Source organism: Rhyacophila brunnea, unplaced genomic scaffold (assembly GCF_057557595.1).
Source record: "Rhyacophila brunnea isolate RB1 unplaced genomic scaffold, BYU_Rbru_1.0 scaffold_23, whole genome shotgun sequence".
Classification (NCBI taxonomy): domain Eukaryota; kingdom Metazoa; phylum Arthropoda; class Insecta; order Trichoptera; family Rhyacophilidae; genus Rhyacophila; species Rhyacophila brunnea.
In genome coordinates this window covers 7,557,741-7,570,129 of record NW_028232893.1, presented here as the reverse complement: position 1 = coordinate 7,570,129, position 12,389 = coordinate 7,557,741, and the positions used below count along the sequence as shown (strand labels likewise).

The 12,389-nt window shown below is 35.6% G+C and overlaps 1 protein-coding gene across 1 annotated transcript; it reads right to left on the bottom strand.

The window, feature by feature from the left end:
• Positions 1-604: 604 nt before the first annotated feature.
• LOC147069411 (epithelial serine protease-like) lies at positions 605-9,408 on the bottom strand. The gene is made up of 5 exons (XM_085950749.1): positions 9,401-9,408; positions 8,259-8,374; positions 5,773-5,918; positions 5,085-5,250; positions 605-696 (listed from the first exon to the last, which is right to left on the bottom strand). Exons 1-5 carry the CDS (start codon positions 9,406-9,408, stop codon positions 605-607), a joined length of 528 nt encoding a protein of 175 aa, XP_085806875.1.
• Between the last annotated feature and the right edge of the window lie 2,981 nt (positions 9,409-12,389).

The window sequence follows — 12,389 nt, the reverse complement described above, 5'->3', positions numbered from 1 at the left end:
TGAAACTACCCATACTCAGTATGTGTGACCCAATAAACTTATTCCAAAAAAAAACTTGTAATGATATCATCACGAGTCGCTGTTCTGTGCACTCGCCAGTTGGTAGACTTTCAACACTATTGACATTAAATGCGCGCGAACGAAATAGCACTTGAATATTGGTATATTTTAATTTATTAGTCTATTGCGTTCGAATGTTTGAATAATATGTCATAAATTTTGTGTCGCAGCACAGTGGTGAGATGACGTACAGGCTTAGGCTTGTTATACGACCGCTCAAAACATAAAATTTAAAAAAATCACTGTTATTCATTTTTGTTAACAAGAATATTGTAACCTAACAGAAAAACAACTCATAAATTTAAAATGTGTTTAAAATTTTATAATAAATGGGACTTTTCGACAAGCGGAGCTCAGCGTATTTTTAATGGAGTTAGTTTTAATTTCAGTTGAGTATGAAACTTTTGTCGCATACGCACGCCAAACGCTCTATATAGTATTCCAAATACTAGTAAGTATTTTTTTATACTCGTAGTAAGTATACTTAGTCTTCAAAATCGACCAGTTTTTCCATATCTAGTAAGTACGCAACAGCGGTGCGTTCTCACTTCCTCTCGCAGTCGGAATACAGCGGTCTCGCAGACGCAGCGCCCGTGTGGTTTCGCACGTGTGACATTGAAACATATATATCGCTGGCTGAGAGCAACAGTGGGATAAGTCTAAAATACTAGTTTCGAGATAATTGAACTTTAATGTTTATGTCAAACTAATGAAATAATTAAGTATGTGGTTATTTGTTTTGTCTGTGGTTTATAATAGATGATAATGGTAGTGTCTTTGGTTTTCATTATTAACAGTGGGAAATCTCAATTATCCCACTGTCGGTTTGATATTACAGGTCAATTTTAATAAATACAACAGTGGATTTTTTCTTTAAATTGGGTGCAAGCGACCTGCATTCCACGCATCGCCTAGTCACGATCTTTTTAGACCATGCCTCAGCTGAGGTATAGCCTTGTCAAGTTTACATGATTCAACGGAATTTAAAAACGTGGTATATAAAAAGTTATTTTTATCTTGTAACTTTTTTAGTTTCAAATTGTCTGCAGGATTGTTAGGTATGTATCTATTTTCCCATACTCATTCTGTATTTTCGGCTATCTTAATCAGACAAATACACCAGGAACCTTCAATGAACATACATGTCATCAACTGAGAATTAGAGCATTGCCACGAAACCACCTCTCAAACATATATGATTTTTTGGTAGATACGTGATGGTCTGTGGCTTGGAGGCACCCTTGTAAAAAAACCCCAGTGCGATTAACCGCCATAACTATTGTTGTATTATAACGGGTGTCATAATACAACAACAGTTAAGTTTTTTTTTTGTTTTTTCCACCATGGGATCATATGGGCCTCCACAGAATGGAGGTTTGTATTGACAGATTTTGTTTTATACGAGAAATGGATGTCAGCCACTTGCTCAACCTATTAGGTCCATACCAGTGGCGCACCCAGGATTTGATATTGGGGGGAGGAGAATGTAAATTAGTCCCATAGGCTTTTTTTCTTCTTCATATAATTATTTTTACATATTTTCACAATACATGCCGATATATTTGTACAGTTTCTCCTAGTTTTTATTAAATTGGAGGCATAGTGGCGGTAACCGTTGAGCGTGTCACCAGCGACTGGTGGATTGGAAGTGACTAACAGCGACCATGCTGGACATGTGCACCTAGTATGCTAAAACATTACTCAAATAATATCGGCTGTGCTACCCACTTGGTCTAGAGCAGTGTTTTCCAAAGTTTGGTACGTGTACCCCCTGGGGTACGGGAAGTGTTTGCTGGGGGTATACGCTGCACCGAGCTATGGCTGCGCCTGGTGCAACAAGCATTAATACAACATCCATGCTAGAAGGTTTATCGCATGCGGAAGAAGAGCGATTGTTGGAATTATTAGCTTCAGAAGGAATCTTGCAAAATAAATATAAGGAGTGTACTTAAACATCATTTAGGTTGCAATTGCAACATGTGTATTAACCAAATTACGATGATAATAACCATTGATGTTACGAGTATTTTTCTAAAAATCGTAAACTGTAATATCCTTAAGGCAGTGAACAGGCTTAGTGACATACCTAATTCATTTTTGAATCTGCATAAAAAACAAACGCGAGCGCGAGAAGAAAGGCCAACAACCCTTGCCATTGTCCAACCTAGGTGACGTAATTTAGTTTAAAATGACTGGAAAACTGTCAAATTGCGCCATCTGGACAAGGTTTTAAGGAGCATATTGTAATCCCTAAGATGCGCACCTATCTTTAGGAGGCCAATATCGACAACAGATTGCGACACCTACATAATAATACATCATATATTTTTAAAGCCATGTTTGATCTTCAAACACTCCCAATACTGTAATCAGAGTCCTTGAGAGCGCTAAAGCGCTGAACACCCACCAAATTTATGCGAAAAGAAAATATATTTTTTTTAAATATTTCATTTATATTTGATTTGATTAAGTCATTAATTCATATACAAAAACAAATTCTAATATGTGTTTTAACCGGCTATTTTAAATCATATATACAATGTCCATGGGAGCGAATTTTCAAAGCGCTCCAGTAGCCCTGATTTGAGATAATGAGAATGAGTGAAATAGCAATACTCATAATATTTCCATAGGTGAATTTGCTTATTGGGAGCACCGCTCTCACCTTCGAATTCGGATTCGTATTATGTCGTTAAGTCTCGGCGTCAAAACAAGATAGAGCCCGTATTACACACGAAGACCACAAGGAAATATAATTCCAACTCCATTTTTTGTATAAAATTAACTGTTAATGCCATCTTGTGGAGAATTTCTTATCGTATTTTTCTGTGTATAAACATTTTCGGGAAAATAAATCTTTGTCCTATAAAAACTTGGTCAGGAAAAGACCATTCCATTTGCATGAATACTGGGTAATATGTATTGTATTTTGTCAATTGAGTAAAATTTTAATATACATGGTAGTGTTTATTAATCATATTTTAATGTTACCTAACACTGTATCTCAATAAAATATAATAATTAAATAATAAACAATTGAAATATAGCATTTTTTGACCGATGTGACCTTTTTTACTTTGCATAATAAATAGATTTTTATCCATAAATACACTTTTGGAATAAAGTAGATACTTACATCTAGACATGATTGCCCATTATTTTTTTAACTGGAAAAAGATTTTTTTGGAAATGGAAATATTATATAATATTTTTAAGTGATTGTCCTATTATGCAATATAATCTAATATATAAAAATCAATATTTGTTGTTTGTTTGTTTGCTTGTTTGTTTGTTCGTATTTTATGCGCTGCCATACCATTCATCCGATTGTGATAAAACTTTTTCAACTTATTGTTGGCACTTGCGCAAAGAGTATATATAGGCTATATCTTATATATAAAAATGAATGTCTGTCTGTCCCGTATGCGTTCCTATACTATTCATCTGATTGCCATGAAATTTTGGTAAGTGGTTGTATGCATACCCGCTAAGGTTTCTTAATTAGAAAAATCATCATCTTCTTCTTCTTCTTCATTATATTTTCTTTTATTCGTATGGTTCCTATACCATTCATCCGATTGCAACGAAACTTTCGTCAGTTATTGTACGCACACGCGCAAAGGTTTCTAAATTAGAAAAACCATATTATTATTCTTTTTCTTAATTACATCTTCTTTTATTTAATTTAGTGTTCTTTTTTTTGACCTTTACTCCTATTAGAATTATTTTCATATTATATTACACAGATATTTTAATATTAAAAAAAATTATTACTTCTTATTATTTTTTAAACATCTTAGATAAATATAACCACGAAGCGACCCTGTGCGAAGCCGGGTACTTCAGCTAGTAACAAATAAAAATCATTTAAAAATTATAGTGAAAGATTAATTGTAGCAAATATTCAGAGTTTGAAACTTTAAAAATCGATTTCCTCAAAATGATACAGCTGACGTAACATAGAATGATATTTGCTTGCGGTTTTCATATTGAGTCCCGCGTTGGGAACTATTGTACCGTGTAAAACGAACTTGACATCACATTCACATCGTAATCTTCACTCACAATCTGCCAGCTTCAGCTTATAGGCCATCCATGGACTGAAACCGTATGCGGTTTCGAACCGTGTGCCATACTAAGCTTATCTTTTCTGTTCATGGAAATTTATTTTCACAAAGTATATTACAAGCATCTCATCGTATCCGTTTATACCATACACTCACACTTACAAATTTTGTGAAAATAAATTTCCATGAACAGAAAAGATAAGCTTAGTATGGCACACGGATCTAAACCGCATACGGTTTCAGTCCATGGATGGCCTCTAAGTCTGATTAGCTCTGACCCTTTTCATCATACAGGCCCACTATTGGGAGACTAAGCACCTTACACTACTATTGAGATTCGTTTCTAGTGCTAAGTGTGGTTATCTAGTTGTCAAATGCGATGCACACCTGAAGTGAACTAATCCTTTAGGTAGTTCATTTGCTCATTGGGTCGAGCGAGTATCTTATCTTGTTAATTTATTTCCGTGTACCTTTTGAAATATTCTCTTTTATTGTTGATCAATCTCTTTGAACTTTGAATAAATATGAAAATCGGAGGTGTTTCTATTTTTTTTTAATAAACAATCGTAATTATAACTTATTTATGTTACAAAATAAGTATTTCTTCTTTATCTACTGTCATATTGTCAATCTCGTACGGTAACCTAAGGTGACATTATCGGAACGGACGGAATTTATTAGCATCGTAAAGGAACGTTAAAAAGATACTTATTATATTTTATTCTACACATGCATTTTGTTGAAAAGATTTAAAGTAAATAATAAATTTTAATTAAAGATAATTAGTTACAGTAACCACTGGACATTATCTTGGATTAAAAATACAATAACAGTTTACTAATATATTAATTTATACAAACTCATGTGATTATATTTAATAGCTTAATATATTATTTATTAAATAAATGTAGATGAAACATAAAAATAAATTTCCAATGTTAGATGATGTTTGTTGACTTATGGAAGGAGTATTTTCAGAGATCCAATCCAAGTGGCTAGTGACGCGTTGGAAGCCTGATGGCAAAGCCTTGTCGCAACCCACGGTCGCAACAAAGCTGACGACTCCGATGAGGGTATCTTTGCCATCGCTTTCTTTGAGGACGAGAGGTCCGCCGCTGTCACCCTGGAGAAAAATTTAAACAATTAATTCATGGTTACATGTTAATAATATGCTGTCAAATACGACATAAATAGTGCATACAAAACTTTGTCAGTCAAACGTATTTATTTTCATTGAACTAATACTATGAATTTTAAATAGTGTTGCTTATTTTTTAAAATTTATATATACCTACCCTCCGTATACCAAGCCATACGAGATTATAGTCAAAAAATATTTTATAGATAGAAGAATACGTTATATTTGGTGGTACGTTGAAATACGTTGATTAGGCAGGGCATAATCAACACCATATTTTCATTTTGTAATATTATGGTTTCAATTCAACGAAAATAAATAAGTATGACTGAAAAAGTTTGCACTATATTTGTCGGATCTTAAAAGCCTACTTCCACCCTTCGCCACTGGTTAAAACATGCCATAATATTTATGAATCTATTTACGTAAGATAACAATAATCCAACTGGCATTGGTCGAGAAAGCAGCGGTAAATTGATCTAAGTAAAAAATGAAGGTTGTATTTACAAAGCACGTTCCTTGGGATGGGTCCTTTGCACCAGCAGCACAAAGAGTCGAAGCGATAACAATACTATCGCCAAAGTCCTGTTTGCATCGTTCATTTGTGATGACGTTCATATCGACCCAGTTGAGTGTATCAGATACTGGACCGTCTGCAATATTTAAAACATTTATAGGTTTGGTATGATTACTAGAAAACCACTTGTACGCATTATCCAATAAAAATAATTAGAAGCATGCTTTATAATGGAGAATTTACACAAGCGATATTAGTGCTATTTTGGACAAAGAAACATAGCGGACTGACATGCCCATGAACTTCCCGTCTTAATGGGAAGTCAGAAATAAGGTTTTGTAGGCCTAAAGTGCGGCTCTTGATCTCCTAAGTCAATTAGCGGAGCAGAAAAAAACCTATGATCGTATCACTTGGTTGTCTAGTAGGAAATTGTGTTTTTTTTTTATTTCAGGATGAGCCCATATTAAGTTTTAGGAATGGTGAAATTGTAATTTACCAGTATGCGATTTAATATGTAAGCTTAGACTATAGATACATCTAGACACCACCAATTGCATTGCTAAATGAAGCTGCGTGCCGTGCGTTTTATTTGTGGGCGAGCGAACGCATTCGTCTACAAATGTTCGAGACCATAGACCATTTCGCTAGTGCTCGCCCAAAGTGCTCGCACTAGACGCTCAGAATTAAAAAAATATTTTTCTATTTTTTTACGTTCTATAGTATTTTTAAGCGGTCAAAATGCAACCATTAGGTAAAAATATCCATAATTTAAGTTATTTTGATGAAACACGGTCACTGGATATCAAAATATATAATAATATACAAATAAATTATCACGAACATGTATTAATTTGCTTATGAAACGCAATACCATCGTCTTGCTTATCAGTACGGCTACCATATTTTAATACAACACACAGAACCATCTTTTCTACTTAATTAACTAAAATATTTACCACTGACTTTATGTTTAACACAAAAAAATAGCAATTATCGCAACACGAGCTCGCAGGTTATCGACGCTAAGTTCAACAAGCCAAGATTTGCCGGCGACACCTTAGAAAACCATCTCACACATCTGTAAACCTTTTATCTTACTCTAGCGCGTGTCGCAGATATTATAAGGGTGCCGAATACTATCTCACTCGCAATTATGCATCGTTTTTGTTCAGGCCTTGTTTGTAAGATTTAGAATAAGAATGTACCGTATAAGTCGGTGTACAAAAAACAGCCAGAAACGATTTTAAAATCGGTCATAATTCAGCGAGCTCGTAATTTTCATGGTATCTGCAAACGCAATCTCTTCTGGATTAAAATTGCTTATTTTTTAACACCTCAACGAGCTGATTCGGAGAAGGTTCATTTTTTCGGGATGTTTCGTCTGATTTTCAAATCAGTACACCCACTTATATGAAGGAAAACAAAAAAAACTACGGCCTTTAGAAGGGTCGGGTTGCTGCACAAAGTGGAGAAAACAGCTCAGCATTTTGTAAACACATGGCGTGTTTAACGGTCGCTTTGGAATCGACCAATCACAAGACCGCCTACTTTTTTTAAAAATAAAACAGTTATAAATTACCACTCAAAGGGAGACCACGTCTTTTTTCTCCAAGAAAGAAAAGAAAAACATCGCGGATATTTTGCACACCCGCCACATTCGTCGTATAGTAAAAAAACAAGCACCTGTCACTTGTCACATCGACAGTTCATAATTTAATTACTTTCCGTTATAAATATTCGTGTTGTTAAATATAAATTTCTATAAGCGAATAAAGACGATTAAGTTATTGATAATATTATTAATGTAAATAAATAATAAGATTATAAAGTTAATCTGTCGCGGATAAACATAGTTTCAAATTTAATAAATATTAAAATACGCTGAAGGGTAAACGATATAATATTAACCAGCGGTTTCTAACTTTGGCTCCACACTGTAAAGGAGTTAAAATTTAATAAGCTATGACAACCTAACCATAATAAATACGAACATTTTAAAAGTGTAACTGTGGGAGTAATAAAATAAACAGAAAAAAGTTGACTTCTAAAGAGTTTTTTTATTTCTTTAAATACCTGAACCTCTCTGAAAAACTTTTATAAAAATATTTGTGCTATCGGGAGTTCTAAAACAAACCACCTGAGCTAGCCTAGAACTCCGAGATATGTCACGACACGTCTTATCGTGTTAACTAGTTGGAATAACCTTGCTGGTTGTATTTATAGTATCCGTCGTTTCTCATTCCCGCCATTCCACGAAATCAATACAGTCCACTAATTTTATCAAATATTATATTGTAGTATTCAACAAACTCTTAACCCTTTACTATTGAACTACAAAATTGAACAAACAGTATGTATGGGCCAATAGTCGAGCGAGTTCATCTCTTCCCTACGGTGAGCGTAATATGCTGTAAATTGAATGAAATTTAATATAATGGTGAATCAATAAACTAATATGATTGTAATAAAAATTTACCATTATTGGTGTACCCAAATCCGCTGACAATGACAGCTCGTCCTGCGAAGGAGTCCGAAGCTTGGGATTTTGTTGGAAGTCGAATGATTTTGATGTTATCTGTAAAGTAAAAAAATCTGTAATCGAATTCATTTATTTATATGATTGCACAGATATTCACATCAGGCAACACTAATATCACGAAGATTATCATTTCCGATTTTGTTTATATTCATACTACCGTCATATATATTAGGTATATCACGTCTGAAGGGCTATTCTAACATATCACTTTTCTCCTACACCAATAAAAAATGATAAATAATTTGATAATTCTTCTTGTCCTGATGTCCGATCCTAATAGGATCATATGGGCCTCCACAGAGTGGAGGTTTGTATTGACAGATTTTGTTTTTACGAGAAATGGATGTCAGCCACTTGCTCAACCCATTAGCTCCATACTCTGACTCATACACAAATTTAAAACAATATGTGTACTTGCCGGATTCCTTTTATTATACATTAAATTACAGGATTCGAACCTGGGACCCACGGCGTTATAGTCCGTGTTAATTGATAATACGGGATAATTATTATCCCGGGAAGTCAACTGGCTGTCAGGGGTGATGTCTTTTTTTTTTTTACCATGGCCGATCATGACGGCGACAACAGCGAGCTGTCAAACGTCGTTGGATAGTACTGTAAAATATTATTAACACGACATACTAATTATTCTAATCGTATGAATTTTGAGAGCAAGTAAGACCCAGTGCCGTGTGTTCATAACTATTATAGATAACCGCCATGTTGCGATAGTGTCGTCGGCTCGTACCGTTTTTGGTACCAGAAGGAGTGAGCAGCCAAAGTGGATGTCCGACGAAACATGGGATGAAGTTAGAAAGCGAGCCAGGCTGAAAGCCCTGAGAGATGAGGAGACAAACCCCGACCGTACCTAGGACCGCCGGACTGACTACCAAACACAAGGCAGGGTAGTCAAACGATCCGCTCAAACTTGGGGCCATTGCTGTTCATGATTTTAGTACTACATGAGTAATTAAAAGTGCTATGTCTTTGTTGTTTGCTGATGACTTGAAACTCTTCATGGAGGTTGTAACCTTGGACGATTGTTGTCAACTCCAACTTGATATAGATAATATTGATACCTCCACATTTCTACGTGGATGGAAGACCCCTTAAGGGAAAAGTACGAGCGAAGATATAGATGCCACATTCATGGTTCTTATAGTCCGCCAAGCCAAAGTCCTTCTATCGCCGCTGTATGAATAGGATGCTTTGTATTAATTAACTATAAATGTTGTTTCTTTTGGGCTCAATTCTTCGAAATCGCTGTAACTTTCAACTACCTGACAAAAAGGTGACTTGGACGACCCTTACGGTAAAACCCAGGCAAAGGCCAAGCATTCTGATGCGGGCAAGAATGACAGAGAGGGATGAGCGTTCAGGGGTAGATTGACAGGGACAGCGATAAAACCAAAAGAAGGACACATGGCCGCGGCACGCAGTAGGTGTCCAGGCTGGCAAGGCAGTAAGCCCGAGCCTCCGACTCAAGACGGACTTTGTGTCTCGCTGAAAATCAACTTCGCGAAGAATATAATTTGTTGATTGTGTACCTACCTTTTAAATCGATATTTGTATCGACAGGAATCGATCAAGTTAGCCGAAACCTCCGATACGCGACGTCGGCGACTTTGTGTCACGTTGATTCTTAAATTTTAATTGTCACAGCCTACGGCGCCCATCATTAATAAATTTAGGGCTGTTGAAAAATTATATACCGTGTAAAATTTAATACTGTGTATCTGTGTGTTATGTACGTACCTTTTTTTTGTGAACTATAAGTTAAAAATAAAACTTTATGCTACGAACAACGTGTGTTTCATTGTGAGGATCCACCATAATCAACTGTCAAGGCTTAACCTTACACTGAACGTGCTCTACCCAAACACAAAACCCAGCTTCTATTGACCGCCCTAAACTATTTAAATCACTGAGCTAGTCGAAGGGTGGAAGCTGGTCGTGTGACTCCCACGTACCGACCGAAGGCACGCTACCAGGGCGTCATCGGACGTCGGACGGCTGTGCGGCCCCGACTCCCCTCCCTACCCGGACTTCCGGGGTGTCAATATTATATTATATTGGGGCAGGCGTAACAAACTGTACTTCAATATTGATAAATGCAATGTTTTATCGTTTACTTAAGTCTCACGAGTATTGTTTTTCCAGTATTCGATGCATGGCAGAGTTCTCTCGCGATTATCATCTGTAAGAGATCTTAGCATTACGTTTGACAGTAAACTGACGTTTAATGGTCATATAAGTACTTTAAAATATACTAAAATATACTTTAAGATATTTGTAAAAATGCGCTAAAGATGTTGGGCTTTGTCTTGCGTACTTCCCGGGTCTTTTCGGGTATTTTCTCTATAACTCCTTAGTTAAATTCTCTACAACTCCTTAGTTAGAAGCAGACTTGAGAGTGGGTTTATCCTTTGGGCCCCGCATCAGTTGAAGTGCAGCCTTATGGTGGAGAGAGTCCAAAAGAAATTTTTGAGACTCCTTTATTTTCGGCTGTATGGATATTATCCATAACTCTATCCGACTGATTTTCTCTTAGGGATGCTTACATACTGTAGCTTAAAAATTTGAGGGGATCTTTATTTAGCTACATATTTTTTCAGATTTATTCGTGGCGTAAATGTGAACTTTGCCATTCTTGGTGGTGTTGGCTTGTGTGTCTCTGATAATTACCTTAGGAATCGAGGGCATCCGTTGTTTGTTCTCCCAAGGTGCAAAACCAACCTGCCATTAGTAGTGCTAATTGGGAGGGCAATAACCATGTTTAATGAAATCGCTTCGGATATTGATATATTCCACTTACGCGAGGGTGAATTTAGGTGGACGTTGTTTTATAAGTTTTTAAGGTAAGGTCTATCAAAGTTCACTCTGTGTGCTTTCATCTATTTTTTTTTTGTTATTTATTGTTATTTAATTTCTTTTCTTTTTTTCTTATTGTATGTATTATTAACTGACACTTCTCTGTATTTTTATTTTTAAAAATTATTGACACTTATTTTATGTCATGTCGTGAAAGTTATGAATTTATAATTTGTTATGTTCATTATATGTAAAATAAATAAATTTGATTAAAAAATTTGATTTGATTTGATTTGATCCGTGCGGCTCGACAAGCAAAAATTCATGAACCGGCAAATTGAAGCAGCAAAGGAAGCAGCAAGCAGAAATTTAAATAACACTTCTGTAAAATAATTCAAATGTGAGTTAGAATGGTTCTGCATTGGCAAACGCGTTGTCAGTTTTTTAACACTAAAACAGGCAATGAGGCCTAATAAAAGTAGTATAGTTAGTTAGTAATAAAAATGAAACAATCATAAACGACTGATTACGAAAAAATCACACAACTATATTGTGACCTCACCGGGAATGGGGAATGGTCGCGATGATGGTGAAAATAACGTTATAGCATTACGCTGACGAGCATTGGTAGTGAGGTAGTAGTATAATAGTAGTGCATGATTAGATTCCAAGTCTTACCTGATGTTGTAACGTTTCGGCCAAGGTCTATCAGACCAACGTCGTTGTTGAAATTTTTGCCATTATAATTCTTGTGGGACATGAAGGCTTTCGCTTTGATTTTCAAATCGTAGTCCTCGTAGTCGATGAGGCCGAGCCTGACGTGAATTGTCTTCATGCTGTTTTAAGAATAAATTATATACGAATTAAAAAAGATTACAATTGAAGTGTATTGTAGATGTGTGATATTCGTGCACGAGTCAGAATCTACCAATTAATCAGTCATGCTCCGTCTTCTATGCATGAATCATGACGCCTTTGCAAAAAAAAAACCTCGTTTTCCATAGCCAGAGTCAGACTTGTGAATGCAACACACAGTTTCATGCCGTTGTAATCAAGTTTTCATGATTCATGACTTCATAGTAAGACGTCATGAATGATGAAGATAATAAAACAGATTCGCGCGTTAAAATACTATCGTGCAATACGATCGTATTTCCAATTGATTCAATTACATAATGACTTAAATGAACTAACTAATCAGAACGAATCATTACCTCTAATTGAACGAGTCTCCAAGTCATTACTGAGTGACTTGAT